At 48.3% G+C, this 22,259-nt stretch overlaps 1 protein-coding gene and 1 pseudogene across 1 annotated transcript; both read left to right on the plus strand.

Annotated features, from left to right (window-relative positions):
* Positions 1–1,275: 1,275 nt before the first annotated feature.
* Positions 1,276–3,857, plus strand: LOC119324438 (F-box/FBD/LRR-repeat protein At5g56420-like). Its single transcript, XM_037598232.1, has 3 exons — positions 1,276–2,324; positions 2,413–2,547; positions 2,816–3,857. Exons 1-3 carry the CDS (start codon positions 1,446–1,448, stop codon positions 3,176–3,178), a joined length of 1,377 nt encoding a protein of 458 aa, XP_037454129.1. The 5' UTR covers positions 1,276–1,445; the 3' UTR covers positions 3,179–3,857.
* A 9,350-nt stretch (positions 3,858–13,207) lies between these two features.
* Positions 13,208–14,672, plus strand: LOC119320829 (annotated as a pseudogene).
* The last annotated feature ends 7,587 nt before the right edge of the window (positions 14,673–22,259 follow it).

Raw genomic sequence — 22,259 nt, forward strand, 5'->3', positions numbered from 1 at the left:
GAAACGGTGCTCTCCACCTCACAGGTGGTCTTTTTCTATCGACTCCCTACCAACTGCGGCCTCTTTTTTCATGTAAAAGAAAAAAGAGTTAATTACACAAAACCACAACTCCAAGATAACTTATAACACTTTGCCATAATATTTGAGTTTTTTAACACAAAATCACAACTTCGCGACAACTTATAACACTTTATCACAACTTTTGAGTTTTTTAACACAAAACCACAACTGCTGGACTAATTCTCAACATTGAGCCCAAATCTATCGGTCAACTTCTTTTAACAGCCAATCTGAATGATTGGGCCCACATGTCAGGCTCTAGGCGACAAGATCCCTCCTACGTGGCGCCGACAGAATATGTGTAACATAGCAGTGTGCATACAACATCGCCGTCTCCTCGAGGACGCGTTCATCTGCATCTTCTACGCCATCTATCCCGGAAAAGAAAAAAAATCTACTGTCTTCACCTTCTTTGTCTGGCGCACTCCGCCCAACCATGTTGTCGTTTGGACAACCGCAACTAGCACATGCATTATACCGTGTTGTGCATAGACAAGGCTCCTGCCTTGTGCTCCACGGTCATAGAGACGCGCTCGACCTCCCCACTGTCTAGTTCACACGGTCCGACCAACCATGCCATAGTCCGGACGGGCGCTGCCAGCACATCTGTGTCGCCACATTGTGCACAATCAGGGTTGCCACCTCGTGCTTCACAACCACTGCAACGTGCTCGTCCTCATTGATTACGGCGTTGAGATCATTTGTAACTCCATAGCCAACGACGGTGACATGCGGGCGCGGGTTTGCGACGCTAGGAACCTCACCATCGAGGACGCTTGGAATGATCGTCCCGTGGCAGAATTTTGACCACCCTAACAACACCCAGCTCCCTACTCAATGCGTCCGTGGAGTTCATAGCGCCGGTACGGGATGACAAGAGGAGGAAATGGTAGGCCACATAGGAGATGCGCACATGCCACCTTTTTCCTGCTTAGGTCGTAAGATGTGGACCCAATCAATCAAATTTTCTATTAAAATAAGTTGACTGATAGAATTGAGCACAATGTTGAGAATTAGTTCAAAAGTTATGATTTTGTGTTAAAAAAACTCAAAAGTTATGGTAAAGTGTTATAAGATGAGCTGAAGTTGTGGTTTTTTTTGTTAAAAATCTCAAAAGTTGTGGTAAAGTGTTATAAGTTACCCTGAAGTCGTGGTTTTGTGTAATTAACTCAAGGAAAAAAAAACTGCGCCCCCTTTCCCAAATGCCCAAACCCTGAGCCTCTCCGTCGAGGCGGGCGGCGGCGGCCAAAACGAGCCCTCCATCCCGGTTCCGACCACCCCGCTCCAACCCCAGCCGCGTCGAGCGAGCGAGGCAGGGAGTGGCCACCGGTGGCGAGGAGCGGCGGGCGAATCTTGCGGCCAAACCGTCTCGCCAGTCGCCGGACATGGAGAAGGAGGAGGTCCCGCGGGCCGCGCCCGGCAAGAGAGAGCCCGGTGGAATCGCGGCGCAGCGAGCGCGGATCAGCGACTCCGGCGAGACCGCGGACGATTTCATCAGCAGGCTCCCCGACGTAGTCCTCTGCACCATCATCTCCCTCCTCCCCACCAAGGACGGCGGCCGCACGCAGGCTCTCTCCCGCCGGTGGCGCCACCTGTGGCGCTCCGCGCCCCTCAACCTCGAGGTCCTCACCCGGCTTCCAGACGACCCCATCCCCACCCACTCCGTCTCCCCCTCCGCCGTCTCTGACATAATCTCCCGGCACCACGGCCCCGCCCGCCGGTTCTACTTCCACTGCCTCCGGGACGACGAGGTCTACGCCCAGGCGGAAAGCTGGTTCCTCTCCCGGGCCCTCGCCAACCTCCAGGAGCTTGATGCCAGCTACGGCAACCTCCCGCTGCTGCCGTCGGCGCTCCGCTCGGCGTCCACCCTCCTCGTTGCCAAGATCAGCCACTGTGATCTCCCAGGCGAGATTGTTCCAAGCTTTCCCCTCCTCAAGCAGCTCACCCTAGTGTACGTTTCCATCTCAGCGGACGGCTTCCACACACTGCTCTCTAGTTGCCATGCCTTGGAGAGCTTATGTATGTCCCAAGTTCGTGCTGCCGGTTGCCTCCGTGTTAGCTCGCCAACTCTTAAGAGCATTGGCTTCCGTGATAACCACAGTGAGGAAACAGAGCTGGTCATAGAGGATGCTCCTCGCCTTGTGAGGTTACTATTACCCTATTGTTATCTAGATGATTGTGTGACTATCAGGGTAATTTGGGCGCCTAAGCTGGAGATAATGGGCCCTTTTGCAGCCTTCGTCTCCAAGCTCCTACTCTTCCAGGTAGCTGCAGCATCATCCTCGAATCTTGCATTTGGACATGCAGATAATGAGATAATTATTTGTTATGTTCATTGTTTCTTGTCTTCAGAGAAAAAGCCCAGTCAGCTCAGCAAACTCGATGCACACTGTGAAAGTTTTGGCTCTCAAATCTTCTGAAAATAAATTGCACGCAGTTCTTAACATCCTCAGGTGGTTCCCCTGTTTGGAAAAGCTCTATGTCACTGTGAGTACTCATCTTTGCTTGCTTTAAATGTCTGATAGTATGGTTGATATCTTATATAGTCTACTTCCTCCGTTCCTAAATATAAGTCTTTTTAGAGATTTCAAGAAGAGACTACATACGAAGCAAAATGAGTGAATCTACACTCTAAAGTATGTCTATATACATCCGTATGTAGTTTGTATTGGAATCTCTAGAAAGACTTATATTTAGGAACGGAGGGAGTAGTTAGCAAGAGCTCCAACACATCCCTCTTCTTTCCATTTCGCAGTTTCATAAACGCTATGAGATGGGTGCGAAAGATGAGCCTCAGTATGACCCACAGCATCCAATTGAATGCCTACAGACCCATCTCAAAAATGTGGTGTTTAAGTTATATTCGGGCAATGGGAAACAGGTTGACTTTGCCAGATTCATTGTTTTGAATGCGGAAGTGCTAAACAAAATTGTATTTGAAGTACATGGTGACTACAGCAGTGAATCAGTGGCTTTTCAGCACGGGCTGCTACATGTGAAAAACAGAGCTTCTCGAGATGCTCAATTTGAATTCAGGAGTACACATGTTCGTAATAAGTACCTTGGTGACGAGCATATCCATGATTTGTCAGTGTCCGACCCCTTCAGACAGCCATAGACAGGGTTGATGCCTGAAGATTACACTGTCTTGTGCTCATTTTGTAGATGGTGTTGATGCCTGAAGATTGTCATTTGCATATGTTTGCTCTATATCATTTGCAAAAGTACCGTATGAAGTCGCGCCTGTTAACACTGAGGAAAAATCAAATGGGGAGGGATGCGAAAAAATAACGCTGTAAGTTGTATCTGGAGGCAGCTGGTAAGTGGTAAGCCCATCTGCCAAAAACTCCCCCGGTCTTATCCTGTGCAATCATGGCTTTGTTCTGCCTATGCTGGGCTAGAAACACATGCTTGTGTTGATACTCAATTGTCTTTTCAGTTGCCTGCAGAAGCACTGAGATGTTTGATGCTTAGGAAAGGTCACCTCTGGCCTAGACCTCTATGATTTTCTAGCTAGGAAGGAGATGCTTCTGTAGTTTTCAAGGTGTTCTATCAGATAGAAATTTTGCTAATGATCAAGATGCTTCGGTTGCCTACTGGTTGATCCGTTATTCAGGTTGAGTTTACTGAAATGAAATTGGTCGCATCCTTGTAAGATTTGCAAGTAATTTGCCTAACAGCATTGAATTGGGGCTAAAGGCCTGACAGGAGAGTTGGCTTTGCCTGGGACTCTGATGTAGTACTATACTGCTTCTTAACCTGTTATCAACATTAATACAGTACTAGATAATTATTCATTCTGAACATCTTTTTTGCTTGCGAAAACCAGATTGTTGCTGGATCTTTGTCACTGTGTATTGGGTACCCTATGCACTGTTGTACATAAGAGAGGCTTGAGATCTTGAACGTACTATCAGCGGTTTCGATGGAATTGACGACATTTTAGCATATATCTTTCCCACGGACATAAAATAATTTGCAAGAAACCTTGTGACTTGTTGTGGGCTCTGGTAAATTAGTAGCACGGGGAAATATTTTGGGGGACAGCAAGGTTCTGACGCCACGGTCACACCTACCCGTGTGTGTCGTGGCAGGCTAAGTCTAGTTGGCTGTCTCGAGCATGTGGCGCACTTGCCCGTGGAGTTTGTTGGCTATTTGAGCCTGAACCCTGTACTAGATTCGTTTTCTCTGAAGAAAAGGAAACGTTCTGAACTCACCTGCTTCTCTGTTTCTGTGACGATCCAACGAGGAACGGATCGCACGAAGGGGGATGGGGGATGAGATTCAGAGAAGGGAAAGTAGTTTTGCTGGGATGAGAGGAAAGGTTCAGACTACAGAGAGATGACAGAGTGATCACATCATACACGCATGCCTCACGCGCCCACGCAGGGGCTTGGTTAAGTAGCTACTCTCGGCTGGGTCCCACCGCTGATCTGGCCATCGATGACTTGTCCCTCTCCTTCCTATTGGCTGCTCAGGTCCACCGTGGCACTTGTAGGTGCAGGTGTGACATTTCCCCCTCCATCAGAAGGAGCGTCACCTGGCGCTCCGGCCGTCTCTCGCCAGATTGCAGCGGCCGGAAAACGAAGCTTGAGCGTCTCGAAATCTTCCCATGTCACTGCCACGGGTGAAGCGGAGTTCCAGTGCACTTGAATTTGCACCAAGGCAGCGTCGCCGCGCTTCACCATGCGTCTGTCGATGATCTCCACGGGCGCCGTCTCCACCATGGACAGGTCCGGCGGCTTGGGCAGCTCGGCGAAGACCGGTGTATAGTTGGGCGTGTATGGCTTCAGTTGGGAGACATGGAAGACGTTGTGGATGCGACTGTCCGGTGGCAAAATCAATTTGTAGGCGAGTGTCCCGATCTTGGCCTCCACCTTGAATGGCCCGAAGAACTTGTAGGCCAGCTTGGCGCAGGGTCGATTGACGACGGAGGACTGCACGTACGGCTGTAGCTTGAGCAGCACGTCCTCGCCCACCTGGAAGCTTCGTTCCGTGCGATGGCGGTCCGCCTTCTTCTTGAAGCGGTGTTGAGCTCGCAGCAGTTGTTGACGGAGGCGAGCGGTGTGCGCGCCCCAGTCCCACTGCTCGTTGTCGAGGACCGGCGCCGGCTTGTCGTCCCAGAGCGCCGTGGCCCCCAAATTGGGCTCGGTACCATACAGAGCTTTGAACGGGGTGCAGTTAAGGGAGGCGTGAAAGGAAGAATTGTACCAAAATTCAGCGGCCGGAAGCCACCGGCGCCAGCGACGGGGGTCATCGTGGATCGCACAGCGCAGGTACATCTCCATGCATTGGTTGACCCGCTCGCTCTGGCCATCTGTCTGCGGGTGGTAAGCCGTAGAGTAGAGCAGCTTGGTGCCCGCGGCCGCGAACAGCTCGCGCCAGAGCGCGCTGGTGAAGACGCGATCGCGGTCGGAGACGATCGAATTTGGCACGCCATGGAGCTTGACGACATTGTCCCAGAACGCTCGCGCCACCTTGGTTGCGTTGAATGGGTGACGAAGGGGAATGAAGTGAGCAAATTTGGTAAGGCGATCGACGACCACCATGATGGAGTCGTATCCTTCCGAGGTAGGCAGCCCTTCGACAAAGTCCATCGTGAGCTCCTGCCAGGGTGCCGTGGGAACAGGCAGTGGAGCCAACTATCCAGGCGGCCGTCAGTGCTCGTGCTTAGCCTGCTGGCACACCAGGTATTGCCTGACGAAGTCGTCGACATCACGCTTCTATCCGGGCCAGAGGAAGAGCTTCTTGACACGCTGGTGCGTGGCGGTGATGCCGGAGTGTCCCCCCACTGCGCTGTCATGAAACGCGCTGATGAGCTTGGTGCGGAGCGCCGTGTTGCTGCCGATCCAGAGCCGGTCGCCGCGGCGAATCAATCCTTTGTGCAGCTCGAACCCCTCCTCGTCTGGACTGTGAATGGCGAGGCGGGAGAGCATCTCTTGCGCTGTGGCATCCGTCGCGTATGAATTGGCTACCTCATGCACCCAAGCTGGCTGGTAGAGGGAGAGCGCGGCCACGCTTAGTGCAGCGCCCACCCGCGACAGAGCGTCAGCTGCTCCGTTTTCTGCTCCTCTTCGGTACTGAAATGTGAACTGCAACCCTACCAGTTTGGACATCGCCTTGCGTTGCAGATCCGTCTCCAGTTGCTGATCCCCCAAATTAGACAGACTTTTGTGATCTGTAAGGATGGTGAACGGCCCGCGCTGAAGATAGGCACGCCACTTCTCCACTGCCATCATCACTGCCAGAAATTCTTTCTCGTATGCAGACAGTTTCTGATTCCGGACACCCAGAGCCTTGCTGAAATATGCCACGGGATGGCCCTCCTGGACGAGCACCGCACCGATGCCAGTGTCACAGGCGTCTGTCTCGACGACGAACGGCTTGTCAAAGTCAGGCAGAGCGAGAACCGGTGTGCTTGCCATGGCACGCTTGAGCAGGTTGAACGCAGTCTGCGCCTGTTCAGACCACGTGAAGCCCTTCTTCGTCAGTAAGTTGGTGAGCGGCTTGGCGATAATGCCATAGCGCGCTACGAACTTTCTGTAGTAGCCCGTTAGGCCGAGGAACCCGCGGAGCTCAGTGGCCGTCGTGGGCACGGGCCACTGCAGCATCGTCTGCGTCTTGTCGGCGTCCGTGGCCACCCCCTCCTTGGAGATGATGTGTCCCAAGTATTCGATGCTGTCCTGCGCAAACGAACACTTGGAGGCCTTGAAGAACAACTCATTCTGACGAAGAAGCTCGAATACTTGCCGCAGGTGCTCCACGTGCTCTTCCAAGGTGCCGCTTAACACCAAGATGTCATCGAGGAAGATGATGACGAACTTGCGCGCGTGCTTGCCGAAGATCGCGTTCATCAGACACTGGAATGTTGCTGGTGCATTCGTTAGGCCAAACGGCATCACTCGAAACTAAAAATGGCCGTGGTGCGTTTTAAACGCGGTCTTGTGCTCGTCTTCTTCTCTCATACGGATTTGGTGATAGCCGGCGCGGAGGTCGAGTTTGGAGAAGTAAGCCGCGCCGGCCAGTTCATCAAGCAGTTCGTTGACGATCGGTAAGGGAAACCGATTCTTGATGGTGATGTCATTGAGCCGCCTGTAATCGATGCAGAAACGCCAGGTCCCGTCCTTCTTCTTGACGAGGAGGACTGGTGCTGCGAAGGGGCTCACACTATGGGTGATGACGCTAGATTGCAGCATTTCTTCGACTTGGCGTTCGATCTCATCCTTTTGCAGCGGCGAGTACCGGTATGGCCGACCGTTCGCTGGTGGTGCGCCGTCCACCAGGGTGGCTGCATGATCGTACTGCCGGTGTGGTGGCAGCTTCTTGGGGTTGCCAAACACATCGGCAAAGTCGTCGAGGACCGCTTGCACTGCTGGGGGCGGGGGCTTGTCCTTGTCCGTGCTCGGCGCGCGCCAGTCCACTACGGCCATGTACTAGATATCGTTTCCGGCGTGCCACTTGGCGAACTGATCTGGCTCGATGTAGTCGATGTTGGTAGTTGTGCCCTTGGGACGAACACCTTGCAGTGTCACAGTCTCGCCCTGGTGCGCGAAGGAAATGGTCTTGTCCAGCCAGTGACAGTTCATGGGGCTGTTTTGTTCAAGCCAGTCCATGCCTAGTACGCCATCGTATGCCCCAAGCGCAAGCTGACGCATGTCCGTACTGAATGTGTGTCCTTGGCACCACCACTGAACGGCCGAAATCATGCTGTCGCAAACCAGGCGCTCCCCATTGGCGACGCGCACTTCCACGGGTGGCAGAGGCGTGCTAGTGGCCTTGATCCGTTCCACGAACACCTGGGAGATGAAGCTGTGTGTGCTGCCCGACTCCACGAGCAGCAACATCACCTGATTTCCCACCATAGCTCGCAGGCGGATAGTGCGTGGAGAGTCCCCACCAGAGACCGCATGGGTGGAGATGAGGCAACACTCTGGCGCAGGTTGCTCTGGCTCGGGCGCGTCCAAAAGGTTGAGTGCGTGCACGACATCGTCAGTGAGCACCTCGCCGTAGTCACCCACTTGGATGGTGAGCAACTGCGTCTGTTGCTTGCAACGGTGCTCGCGGGAGTATCTGTCGCCACACTTGAAACAGAGCCCATTGGCACGACGGAAGTCGCGGAGTTGGCACTCGCGAGCGAACTTGTCGTTGGCCGGCCGGGCCACTGCTGCCGCTGCTGGTGGCCGCGGGGGAATCGCGGCGGGCAGAGGCGGTGGCCGTCCGGCTGGAATCAGTCTAGGACGCGGGCGGCGCACGTCATTTTCTTCCTCCTGAATGCGGGCCAACACCGAGGCGCGCGTGATGCTGGTCGGAGCCTGAAGGCGTACCGCAGCGCGGAGATCGTCCCGTAATCCGAGGAGGAACTGGGTGATGAAGAAGCGCGGGCTCAGCGAGGCGTCGAGGGCGAGAAGATGGTACATGTGAGCTTCAAAGGCCGCTCGATACTCTGCCACCGAGCCGGTTTGCCGCAGATGTAGAAGCTGATTCATCTCCAGCTCGAACTCATCCGCCCCGAATTCTTCTCGGATCGCTGCGCAGAAGGCGTCCCAGCCCAGTGCACGGTGAGCCTGACGGTATGCCTGAAGCCAGTGGGCTGCCTGTCCTTCGATGTACAACGTCGCCGTGGTCACCCAATTGTGTGGCGGAACGCGGTACAGCTCGAAGTAGGCAACGCAACGATCGATCCATAGGTACGGCGCGGAGCCGTCGAACCTTGGGAAATCATGCTTGGGAGGCTTGGTGAAATACTCCTCTTGCCGTGGCATCTCCGTGTCGTGGTGGTTCGGAGCGAAGTCCCCGTGGTGTGGGCCGTCCGCGCGCCCCCCGTCGTGTCAGAGTTGAAGCAGAGGACCGTTGTTGACGAGGCGAGGTTGTGGCGCGTGTGGATCCGCCGGTGCCGCAGAGGAGCCGGTGAGTGGGCCGCCCCGGGGTGTACTTGGTGGTCGGCCGCGCGGCGAGGTCGCGGGTGGTGGTGGTGCGGTGTCGCGCTGTTGACGCACCTCGTCGACGTCGGCCTGCGTCAGATCCACCTGGCGACGCAGGTGCGCGAGATCGACAGTGACCTGTTTGTTGAAGGCGAGCTGCGCCTCCGTTTGCTTGTCGCCGGCGATTTTGCTCTCGTCGAAGCGGGTAAGCAGGGACGAGAGCATGGACTTGATTTCTTCCGACGATTCTGCCATGGCGAGAAGGATATGCTTGGTTTGCGCTGAGGGTTTGGAAGAAGGCGCCGTGCCTGCTCGGCCGATCTAACCCTGCTTGGGATTTTGTGTCGATCTGCCGGAGCAATTCGACACCTAGAGCAGTGGATGTTACAGATCGATCTCGCAGCGGTGTGGGTGGAAAGAAAATTCAGGCCGGAATCGTAGGTGGCTCTGATTACCAGTTGTGACGATCCAACGAGGAACGGATCACACGAAGGGGGAAGGGGGATGAGATTCAGAGAAGGGAAAGTAGTTTTGCTGGAATGAGAGGAAAGGTTCAGATTACAGAGAGGTGAGAGAGTGATCACATCATACACGCTTGCCTCACGCGCCCACGCAGGGGCTTGGTTAAGTAGCTACTCTCAGCTGGGTCCCACCGCTGATCTGGCCATCGATAACTTGTCCCTCTCCTTCCTATTGGCTGCTCAGGTCCACCGTGGCACTTGTAGGTGCAGGTGTGACAGTTTCCCAACCGTCCTCAATTCCCCCAGCAGCTACTGGATCACAATGTCGGTGTAAATTGAACGGCAAAATTCGTCCACCACAATGACTGTTCGAACTCTTGATCCTCTGAATGTTTTCTTCTCGTCCATGCGGTCCTGGTGATAGAAGGGTTCGGCCAGGGAAGCTATGGCACAGCAGCGATGATCACCTGCTACATTGCATGTTTAATGCATTGTACAACACGTGAGTTTCGTTCGGGTGAGTAAAGAATACCACTCTTCCTCCCGGAGAGGATTTGGGGCACCCAAGTGCGGGGGCATCCATGTCCCTGGTGTCGGTTTTTTATTTTGGCTTCCGATTTTTAGTGTTAACGAAATTTCAAATTAAGTTCTCTTTTTATATTTGAGTTTTTCATGACCAACATATATTTTGACGACTTCAAAAAATATGTTAAGTTCCAGTGTTGAAACTTAGTACAAGCGACCAATAAAAGTTAATTATTTTGGATCTACGACCGACTGAAAAAATTACTTAAAAGTATATCTCTGAAACTGCTTGAAACTTGGCAGTTTTAAATGAAAAACCTGTAAGTTTCAACGTTGAGACTTAAAACTTATTGTGGCCTTATGCGGGATTGAACTACTGTGTGGACCGTGAGGCAAAACGAGTGGATGGCAGGACTTTGAAGGTGCGTGCCTCCGCACTAGTGTGCCCCTGCGAATTTGCGCTCTTCATCCGCGATGGGAACCTAGAGTGGCTCTTTGTTTGTGACAGAAACGACCGGGGTGATAAATTTAAATTTTTTTCAAACATAGATTTAACATCGATATTTCATTTAAAAAAAGGTCATACTTTAAAAAAAAATCTCGACCCAGTGTTTTTCTATGAATAATACTACCTAAACCATAAATACTTTTTTCGCGTATACGCAAAGGTTGCTATCTTTTCATTGATAGAAGAAAGGAGAATGAGTACAATCAAGGGTACACCACATGACTTGAACGCAAGGAGGCATGAGCATGGTACCCAGAGAAGAGAGAGACGGAGTGCTCAGCCCGAATAGGGTAAAAGACACAACTAAACCCACCAAACCTACGACTTGAGGAGCAGGCCGAACCAGCAGGACGTGGAACATCTCGAAACCAAACATTGGGGACACCACGAGCGAGTAAGATAGTGCCTTCAAGAAGGGAAATAACGTCGTGACGCCGCCGCCATCATATCCGGAAGAAGCAAACCTAAGGTTTACCCTGATGCTCGAAGAGGGGCACAAACAAGGGCCATGGCAGCACCTTCAGGAAGGGAAAACGACACCCGTGAGACTCGACACTGCCAGCATCGACAAGCCGAGCATGGATTTTACATAGCCTGCGTTCGAGAAATCCCAAAGCCGACAGATCAGGTCTGAAGACATCGTAGACAACAAGCTTGTCGACCGCTACCTTAGAAGGGGGTGGGGCTGCACCTGTCGCCAATGAAAAACGCAGGCTTTGGAACCGACATGGCCTGTAGGTGGACGGGGTCGGAGAGGCGGTGGGGTAGAGAGCCGACGTAGATGGAAGGATGATAGTCGACGCTGCCGGCAATTTGAGGCCGAAGGGGGATGCAAATCCGTGCTGCAAGGGGCGGAGCCACCAGAGCCCCTACGAACTGAAGATACGGGAAGGGTCGCAGCTGTCGGTGCGTCGGGTCGCAGCTGTCGGTGCGTCGGGCCCGAAAGCACACGGGTAGAGGACGCCAGCAGACCAAGGACTAGAGAATGCAGGTCCATGGACGCCGGGACCAAAGCAGTGTCGACAAGGAACCACCGCGAAACTTCAACAACCTGCCAGAGGACCGCTGTGACCACACAAACATAGAGACGTGACCGTAGCTCGGAGGAGGTGCCATCGGGGACGGAGGGTGGCCTGCACCTAAGCAGGACCCAGCCCCGACCACCCCCAAAGGCTACGCCTGCCCCAACGGACAACAACAATAAGAGGAATTGCACCAACAAGGGGCAAGGGGCGAACTGGAGGATGATCACCACGGGCGCAGGCACGTCGCATGTAGGATCGGCAGGAAGTGCTGCAGCAGCTGGACAGGGGGAGGGGGTGGCCGTAGCATGCGAGATCCGATTTGTGACAGGGGAGGGAGGGTGTCCTCCAGCACGAGGAGGAGGGGCAGTCCGCCCACCACAACCATCCCCAGGTAGGACGTGGCCACACGGGCCGACCCTCTAGCGATGTGAGGAGGCGGTGGCGGAGGGAAGGGGCCGGTACGGGACGGGGGAGGGCCCGGAGCAAGAACGAAATCGCCCCGTCTCTGCCATCCCCGGGCTGGGCACGGCATTGCCGGCCGGCCCTTTGGCGGCGGCGGTGCGAGCGTGGCAGTGGCGGAGGGGAGCTCCCGGCGGTGACGATGGTGTCCCGAGTGATGCCAGACACCTGCGACCCGCGGTGGAGATTTTTTCCATGGTTTGCAATACTCATCATATGTATAGAAATCATGGTCATTTCGATTAACAAAATTTAAAGCTTTAGATATCTATATCTATTAGTACACTACGCTCCTTAATTTTTAAGGCCTCACAATCAATTGAGGTCTCAAATTTGAAATTAGGTCACTCGGTTTGACCGGATCAACAATTTCTTAAGGAGTTCTCTCATTTTATTCTTTTAATTCACCATGCTCCCTAGTTTTAGAGATCTCCCATTTGATTGGGATATTCAATTTTGAATTTTGGAGATCTTTCATTTGATTATGGTATTCAATTTGGATTAGGTTCACATTTTGACCGGGTCGACGATTGTTTTTTTCAAATCAATCGGCTTCAAACCGGTCTATAAGAACATATATATCAATCCCATGCACCCACTCGCCACCTAGAAAAAAGAAGCGCAAACATGTGATGCTATAGTACCAATATAGTATATGCATCCACCGACATAGAATTTTTTTCCAAATAAGTTTGCGCTGATTAGCAATTAACCCAGAATCACACCGCGAAAGGCCAGGCAAAGAACCGCATATAAATAAAAATAAAACACCACTCCATCATCTCATCAACTCACCAAACCAAATACTCCCTCGGTTTCAAAGTATAAGGTGGATTAGTTTTCAAAGAAGACAAGTTTAGAGCCAAAAAATATCGGCATCCAAAATACTAAATAAATAAAATATGAAAGTCCTTTTCATGATGAATCCAATGACACCGGTTTGATATTATGGATATTGATACATTTCTCTGTAAATTTGGTCAAACTTAAAAGAGGTTTGAAGTATTTCTTCTTTTTTACCAGATAAATTAAACACAGAAAAAAAATGTTTGCATTTAGTTCTGTATGTGCATGGCTGATGTTATGTTTGGAGTCAAATTTATTAGTTGTGGTGTTTCAGCAGATCCACACATGAATTCTGTATTAGCCATGTTAGTGGGCTGGCTTTTTTTCTCTCCTGTTTTTTTGGCAACGTGATCTGGGGTGGGAAAGCATACCAACAGTCTCTGATGGCAAACTGCGAAGAAGATGCCCGTTCTGCTACTGCCCGATCTCATCAGCACGCTCCCCGACGCCATCCTCGGCAGCATCATCTCCCTCCTCCCCACCGTGGACGGCGGCCGCACGCCGGTCCTCTCCCGCCGATGGCGCCACCTCTGGCGCTCCGCGCCTCTCAACTTCGAGGTCCGCACCCGAACCCCCGGCGTGCCCGTCGCCACCTCCTCCCCGGTCTCACCCGCCGCCATCTTCAAGATAATCTCCCAACACCCTGGCCCCGCCCGCCGGTTTTACTTCAACTGCCGCGGCGCCGGCTACCTCTACCGCAATACCCAGAGTTGGCTTCGCTCCCCGGCTCTCGCCAACCTCCAGGAGCTCGATCTCAGCTACGCCGAACCCCGGCTGCTGGCATCAGTAGTGCTCTGCTTTGCAGCCACCCTCCTCGTAGCCAAGATCGAGCATTGTGATTTCCCTGATGAGATTGTGCCGCCCATGAATTTCCCACTCCTTACCAAGCTCACCCTTTCCAACGTTTCTGTCTCCGAGGACGTCTTCCACAGACTGCTCTCCGGCTGCCATGCCTTGGAGAACTTGTACATGGCCAAAGTTCGTGCTGGAGGTTGCTTCCGTGTTAGCTCCCGGACTATTAAGAGCATCACCTTCGGTCATAGCTCTAGTGAAAAAGCGGAACTGGTCATCGAGGACGCTCCTCGCCTTCTAAGCTTGCTATTAACTGACTGTAACCTAGATGATCGTGTGACTATCAGGGTAATTAGGGCGCCTAGCTAATTTGGAGATATTGGGCCCTTTCTTAGTTGTCGTCTCCAAGCTCCTGCTCTTCCAGGTAGCTAGCAGCAGCGTCATCTTCGAATCTTGCATTCTGCATTCCTACATACATGCAGATAATATTTTGTTCATTGTTTGTTTTCTTTAGGGAATAAGCCCAGCCGGCTCCACAAACTCGATGCGCACTGTGAAGGTTTTGACTCTCAGGTCTTCTGGAGATAAATTGGATTCAGTTCTTAACATCCTCACGTGCTTCCCCTGTTTGGAAGAGCTCAATGTCATTGTGAGTATTCATCTTTGCTTGGTTTAAATGTCTGCTTTGGTAGTATGCATAAAAAAAATGTCTGATTTGGTTGACATATTACAGTCAAGTTAGCAACAGCTCTAACATATGCCCCGTCTTCCTGTTTCGCAGTTTCAGGAATTCTATGAGATGGATGAGAAAAATGAGCCTCGATATGACCCACTACATCCAGTCGAATGCCTTGAGATGCATCTCAAAAAAGTGGTGTTCAAGTCATTCTTGGGCTATTTGACACAGAGATCCTTTGCCAGGTTCTTTGTTTTGAATGCAAAGGTGGTAAACAAAATTGAATTTGAAGTAAACAAGGACTACTACAACATAGCGGAGACTCAGCGCTGGCTGCTACGACTGGAAAACAGAGCTAATCGAGATGCTCAGTTTGAATTCAGGAATACTTCAAACTAACTGAATTCCATGTCAACAAGGATATCCATGATTTGCCAGTGGCCGACCCCTTAAGACAGCCATAGACTAGGTTGATGCCTGAGGATTGCACTGTCTTGTGATCATCTAGCAGATGGTGCAGATGCCTGAAGATTACATCTCTTCCTGCATAAGTCTGCTCTATTTCAGCCTAATAAAGTTCCTCTGTAGTAATTCCAGTAACTTACGAGGGTTACCCCTATTAAAACTGCGAAAGATGTTTTTGGATGCAAAATTAGTGCACTGCGGAAAATAATTGTGGGGAGGCGGTGTAAGAATATTGCTGTTCAATTCCAATTAATATATCTTCCAGGGGTACCATTATTGCAGAGAAACTCATCGCATGCCATGGTGCCAACAGCTAGTGCTGAGGTGTTCACGAATTCAATGAGTGTAGAAATGTTCCTCACACACAAAAATGCGTCTAGTTTTACCACGAACTAGGATCGAACGATCTTTGATCCTGTATTGTCCCATTTACTTGGTTTCACTCCATTTTGAGAAACGGATCGGTTGTTGAATTTGTTAACGATAAAGGGTTTTGTTGATGGTTGTGTGCATCAAATTACCAATATAAATTTATGATAAATTATAAATGCCTCGTATTATTGGGACTTCGCCAAGAAAGGACCCCTTACTCTGCTTTGTCCAAATTGACGCATCCTACCTTTTATTGAAATACTAACTTTAGATCAATTTGATGTATATTTCAAGCCCGTGACCAAGTAGGAAATCACCATTTTGTGCCATTAAGGGGCTGTTTGGATGGTAGCCAAGAGCTCACAAAATGAAGGCGTCAGTTTCTCTCGCCAAAAAATTGGCTTACCCTGTGTTGGTCCAGCTAGCTTGGGCGAAATCCCAACAACCCCTAATTCTCCATCCACTTTTATTCACATATATTCCTTTACTAAAGTCTCTGTTTCCTGTTATTACCTGAACCAGCATCAATACTCCTAACAACACTATCAATATCATCATTAGCTTCACCTTGATCCGCATCATCAGAAAATCCTGCTCATTTTCATTGTCAAAATTTGAGCTTTAGATGTGCCAACTATATGAACAACTCTATTTTTCCTGTTACTTGCTCGAAACATTTCACATATGCCTTCCTCTAAATCTTAAATAATTTGTAAATTGTCTGGAAATCTAATCCTATTACTAGAAGCATCTTGTTATTCTCAAAGTATCAGGAACCAAAGGGACAACGAACTTTTTCGACAATGGGTGAATTTTATTAGCTTAAAATATAGATCAAGAGGATACAGACACAATAAGCACACACCCGGCCTCTGCATATATAAGATGCACATAGCTAACACCAACACACACAAGCACACCAACAACTAGCAAAGTTATATAAACCAAAGCTATGTGTAGGCGAGAGAGAAAAAAAGAAAAAAGTTTCAAAGCGATCGGATCCGCGATCGGCAAACTGTAGCAATGACCATATCCGCATCAACCATCTCATGACAACACACAGAAGATGAATTTTTCAAGAGTAAAGCCTTCAGGAAGGAAGCAACGCTCATGCGCCGACATCACCGGATCAAAACATCAATGCCAAAATCTAGGATTTAACCCCGAAAAATCAGTCTGGGCATATCCGAGCAATGCCTTCAACAAGGTAAAGACACAAAAAAGTTCATCATTGCCAGGTATAACCAACTCAAGTCAGACCTAGTGAAAGATCGTGGATGTCGCCTAGAGGGGGGGGGGGGATATGCGCTTTAAAATAATTACGGTTTAGGCTTGAACAAACGCGGAATAAACCTAGAGGTTAATTTCTCAAGCACAAAACCTACAACAACTAGGCTCACCTATGTGCACCAACAACTTATGCTAAGCAAGATAAACAACTAAGTGATAGCAAGATATATGACAAGAAACAATATGGCTATCACAAAGTAAAGTGCATAAGTAAAGGGCTCGGGTAAGAGATAACCGAGGCACGCAGAGACGACGATGTATCCCGAAGTTCACACCCTTGCAGATGCTAATCTCCGTTTGGAGTGGGGTGGAGGCACAATGCTCCCCAAGAAGCCACTAGGGCCACCGTAATCTCCTCAGACCCTCGGACAATGCAAGATGCCGTGATTCCACTAAGGGACCCTTGAGGACGGTTACCGAACCCGTACAAATGGCAACCCTTGGGGGCGGTCACCGAACCCGTACAAATGACAACCCTTGGGGGCAGTCACCAGTACCCGTCAAATTGCTCGGGGCGATCTCCACAACTTAATTGGAGGCCCCGACGTTTGCCCGGAGCTTTACACCACAATGATTGAGCTCCGAACAACACCAACCATCTAGGGCGCCAAGGAACCCAAGAGGAACAAGCTCTAGGGTGCCCAAACACCCAAGAGTAATAAGCTTCTCAAACTTCACTTCCACGTATCACCATGGAGAACTCAAGCCGATGCACCAAATGCAATGGCAAGAGCACACGGAGTGCCCAAGTCCTTCTCTCCCAAATCCCACCAAAGCAACTAATGCTAGGGAGGAAAATGAGAGGAATAACGAAAGAAGAACACGAAGAACTCCAAGATCTAGATCCAAGGGGTTCCCCTCACTTAGAGGAGAAAGTGATTGGTGGAAATGGGGATCTAGATCTCCTCTCTCTTTTCCCTCAAGAACTAGCAAGAATCATTGGAGGGATTGAGAGTTAGCAAGCTCGAAGAAGGTCAACAACGGGGGAAGAACACGAACTAAAGAGATAAGGTTCATTGGGGAAGAAGACCAACGTTTTATAGGTGGGGAAAAATCCAACCGTTATGCTCACAACCCGCACAGAGCGGTACTACCGCTCGACCTCACGGTACTACCGCAAGGGGTAGCGGTACTACCTCAAAGGGTAGCGGTACTACTGCTTGCGAGCGGTACTAAAAAAATACATCCGTGCCTATCACCACTGGACTTGTGACGAGTTTTTGGTCCGGAGCGGTACTACCATCCGCTCCTGTCCGCGGTAGTACCACTATAGCCTTTTCAGAACACCAAAACTGCCATAACTTCTGCAAACAGACTCCGAATTCAACGAAACCAAGTTTGTTGGAAATCTAGCGACAAGCGCTAACACAATCTTGATAGAACTAACAATAAGAAGGAAATTAGAGAAGGCCCAAGAAAAAATGGTGAGAACCATTCCTTGAAAAAGGCCGGTAAAACCTCCAACACCGAAAACGCGATAGGAGAAGCATATGAAATCCGTTTTTGATGTACTAGAGCTTGTCACGAAGATAACCACAAGCTCTAAAACCTAAAAAGAAAATACAAATAAGAATCAAGAAAGATGATGCAAGGATGCAATGGTTTGAGCTCTCGACAAACGATATGATCACGCTACTCACTTGAGAGCCCCCCTTCATAGTAAGGCTATCGATCCTATAACCCGGTCTCCAAACTATCACCATGAGACCGGTAAAATATAAAACCTATCAAGGGCAAACCTTTGCCTTGCAGGAAGTCCACTTGAGCTAGATGATTACGATCTTGACTCCCTCAAGTTGGACCACCTTTCTTGATTGCGTTGGTTCAATGAAGACTAGATGATTGGTCCCCCATACTCCACTATGTGTGAGCCACTCTTCGGCACATCTTCACAAGTCCATTGACACCAAAATGGACGGCAAGCATCAAGCACTTGATCTCTTCGTGATGCTCCACTTGAACATGCGCACGGAAATCTTGATGACGATCACCACTTGATGTCATCCTCTCCATTGGTTGAGTGATATCTTCCTCTTGACGCAAGCCCATGAACATGTACCTAACCCCACAAAGAACTCTCACATAGACCATGGGTTAGTACACAAAGCACAATGGACAATGCTTACCATACCATGAGATCACTTGATCCCACTCGGTGTATCTTCTATGCTTTGTGTGATGATCAACTTGAATCACTCTCTATACTTAGTCTTGATCAACCTTGACTCTTTCCAACTCTATGACCAATCTTTGGGTGATTCCTTAATACCACCTTGGTCAACTCATAAACTCCTCGAAACCAACACATGTACTTCAAGAAATGCCTATGGACAAATCCTTCAAATATAACTCAATGCAACCATTAGTCCATAGAGAATGTCATCAATTACCAAAACCACACATGGGGGCACTGCATGTCCTTTCAATGTCCCCCATTTTGGTAATTGATGACAATCACTTTCAAGAGAGTTTATATAAGGAATTATGCATCACCATGCAATGCAACAACCAGTGATGCAGGAGAATGAGATGCAAATGCTTAGGAACAAAACCAAAGCAAGGACAAGACACTGAAAACCTTCTCCACAAAACTCTCTGAAACTTCTCCCCCATTGTCATCGATTACCAAAATGGGCGAAAAGCTTAGAAGGCCAATATAAAAAGTGTTCCTCCATAAATTGTGTATTTCTCAACAAGATAGTGGAACGCCATACACATATCCAAAGGTAAATACTTGGAGTAACACAAACTATATTGTGGCACAAAGATTGCTAAAGAATGATATGCCACAAGGACATAACAAAGAGAGACACAAGCAATCAAGCAATCAAAAGATACCAATTGAAGCAAGCAATCAAAGGATATCAATTGAACCAACTAGACCAAAGATCCTACGAGCCACATGAATAAAGGATATTATGATATGAGCGAAGGAGTGTTCTAAAGAAACTAGAGAAGCTCCCCATGATTTGTGCACACATAAGAATTTTTGTATTTGAATACAAAGTGCACAAAATAGGATCATAGCTCCCCCAAAATCAATAGAAACTTACAACAAGTGCAAGTGAGCATGTAGGAAACAAATCCTAGCACTTGCAACAAACAAATGGTTGAGCAATCATGTAAAAGAGGCAACTAAGAATAGGATCAACCAAAATGATGTGTGTGAGTCATGGAAAAGCACTTGAGAAGACTAAAATAAGGATGAGCATTAAGCATCAACATAGTCTTGGAAAAATGAGATACACGGTCCATGACATGTCCTCTCCACACACACCCAACTAGCAAATGGGTTCACAAGCTCACTAAAATGATAACAATATAGCTTGCGACAACCCATGTTAAGGATAGAAGATGAAGGCCTCATCAAGACGAGGGTTACCAATTAAGATGGCAAAGCCTCGTAAAGATAAGCATGAGGAAAATAATCTTCACCACACAAGAGTGCATCAAGATGCAACGATATAAGACACACACTCAAGGCAAAAGCTTTCACGGAGCCACCAAAGAAATAACATAAGAAAGACAAGGTGGATGTGAAGAAAGGATATCATCTAGATATGCAACTTCTCTCAAGTGTATAAGATTCTAGGTAGACGAAATCATGATGATATATATCTACAAAGAAGGATGTACACCCAAAATAGTTACAACAAGAAGGAACAAGATATCCAAAAGGAAGTCATACATATACCAATAAGATATTTGCTTGGAAGCATAGCACATGGCTAGATATGGTCTTATTGTATATAAATGAATTCCTACCACGCAACCATCAAAGACATCACAACTAGCAACATGAGATTATCGTTGAGATGCTTTGATAAAGAAAACAAGTATCACAAGATGGAATGAATAGCATGCCAAGATGCAACCTACACAAGGTTGAATTCAAGAAAATAATGTGTGAAAAGATGCTTGTTACCGAGATATCATTGGAAGGATGTAGAAGAAACCAATTGAAGGTAGTAGACAGTAGTTCATTGGGCATCCTAGCTTGACTCCAATAAGTTCATGCTGACACCACCTTCCTTGTGAGTGAGCCGAGCATCCAATGTATCTCCAATTGTTCCTAGAGCAACAACACAAACAAAATGGTACCTAACCTCATTGGGACCAAAGAGTTAGAGAACCAACAATACATAGGACAAACTCCACATAAATATGTGCATATAGATATGAAAATGAATTTCATGCACATCTCATCCAATTTAAGACTTGGTGGAGTTTCCCCTATATATTGGGTCAAAGAAAGAAAGCATGCCAAAGAGACTACATGAAGTTAATATACATGCTCAATACTTTCAAGAACCGAAACCAATTGACAAAGAAATACCAAGTGAAGAAAAGATACCAAATGAATAAATCAACACTTGGAGGATATCCATAACAGATACATCGAGGAATGAGATATCCATTGATAAACACTAAATAAAAGATATCAAACTCCCAAAAGATAGGATGGTTCCAAACAAACCTAGCTCTCTACATAGTTTCATGATGGCACAAAGTGCCAAAAAGAAAATGGTTTGCCTTGCACCAACACACACTTGATAAGGATCACAAGATGATTGTTTTATAGAAAATAGGATAGCTCCCCTAAGACTAGTGCATTATAGGGAATTTGCATTTCAATACAAAATGCACAAGGTGGGATCACCACTTTCACTATATCTAGAAAACACTAGATAAGGTCAAGAAATTAACAAGATCCACAAGTGGTATGGAAGACAAAGGGAGTTGATACATTCCTTGGCAAGAGAAAAGGCAAAAATGCAAAAGACAATGTAAAGATGATCAATAAACTCTAACACACATAAGTGAGTACCAATTGTTAAAAGGCAAGAAGTATATGAAAATAATTCCCAGTGGTAGATAGCAAGGACATCCAACATCATCTTCACACCACATACAAGCAAACTGCAACTTGTAGAGCTAACATGCCACCTAGGAACAAGATAATTTACAATATCAACTCTAGGTGACAATATCTCAAATGTACACATTTTCTACGCTAGTAATATGTTACTCCCCCATAATGTGATACCAATTAAGTATAAACAAGAGGCAAAAAAAGATCCAACAAGAGATAATTAATGGCCAATTTAGAATTGGAATTTCTGATGAGAAGACATACCACATAGCGACTACATAATCTTGTAATATCAATACTAGGTGGTATTCCTCATGTACACACATTTATAGGATTGTGAAGTGCACAAAGCACATCACTCCCCCCAAATGGGATGTTCCATTAATCTCTCAAAAGATCCAGCTAAGACACAAACAAGATGCACAAAGGCTCAACGTACGACACACAAGTACATGATGTGCAAACCAACACACACATACTTGATTACTCAAGATAAGCAAATTGGAAGCACAACATATACACCACATGCAAGGAACAAAACCAAAACATGCAAAGGGGCAAGTAACTTTCAATGTAAACAACTTAAGTACAAGTTACCAGAAGGAGGCACATTGGATATAGTATAGAAACTTGATAACCCAATTAACTTGGCTTGCGACACTAAGAATGATGAAGTCCCCTTAATTATTCATAATGTAGCCAAGTCTCCAATGCCCTCCAACAACACCTATTGGTCAAGTTTGAGCTAGTTGGTCCCCAACCAAGTTGGGTCCTAAGAGATTAGTCACAATAGGCTTGGCTACCCAAATGGTTCTTTTCCTGACACCACTTTGAGTACCAACAACTTTGGCAAACACATTGCCAACCTTATCCTTCCCAAGAGAATAGATATCATCAATAATAATTGGGTTGGATAATTTATCACTGGTGCATGAAGAAGCGAGGTGACCTTTTTCATGACATAGGTAGCAATGTCTACTCTCCAC

The sequence above is a fragment of the Triticum dicoccoides genome, chromosome 6B, assembly GCF_002162155.2.
Source record: "Triticum dicoccoides isolate Atlit2015 ecotype Zavitan chromosome 6B, WEW_v2.0, whole genome shotgun sequence".
Taxonomy (NCBI): Eukaryota; Viridiplantae; Streptophyta; class Magnoliopsida; order Poales; family Poaceae; genus Triticum; species Triticum dicoccoides.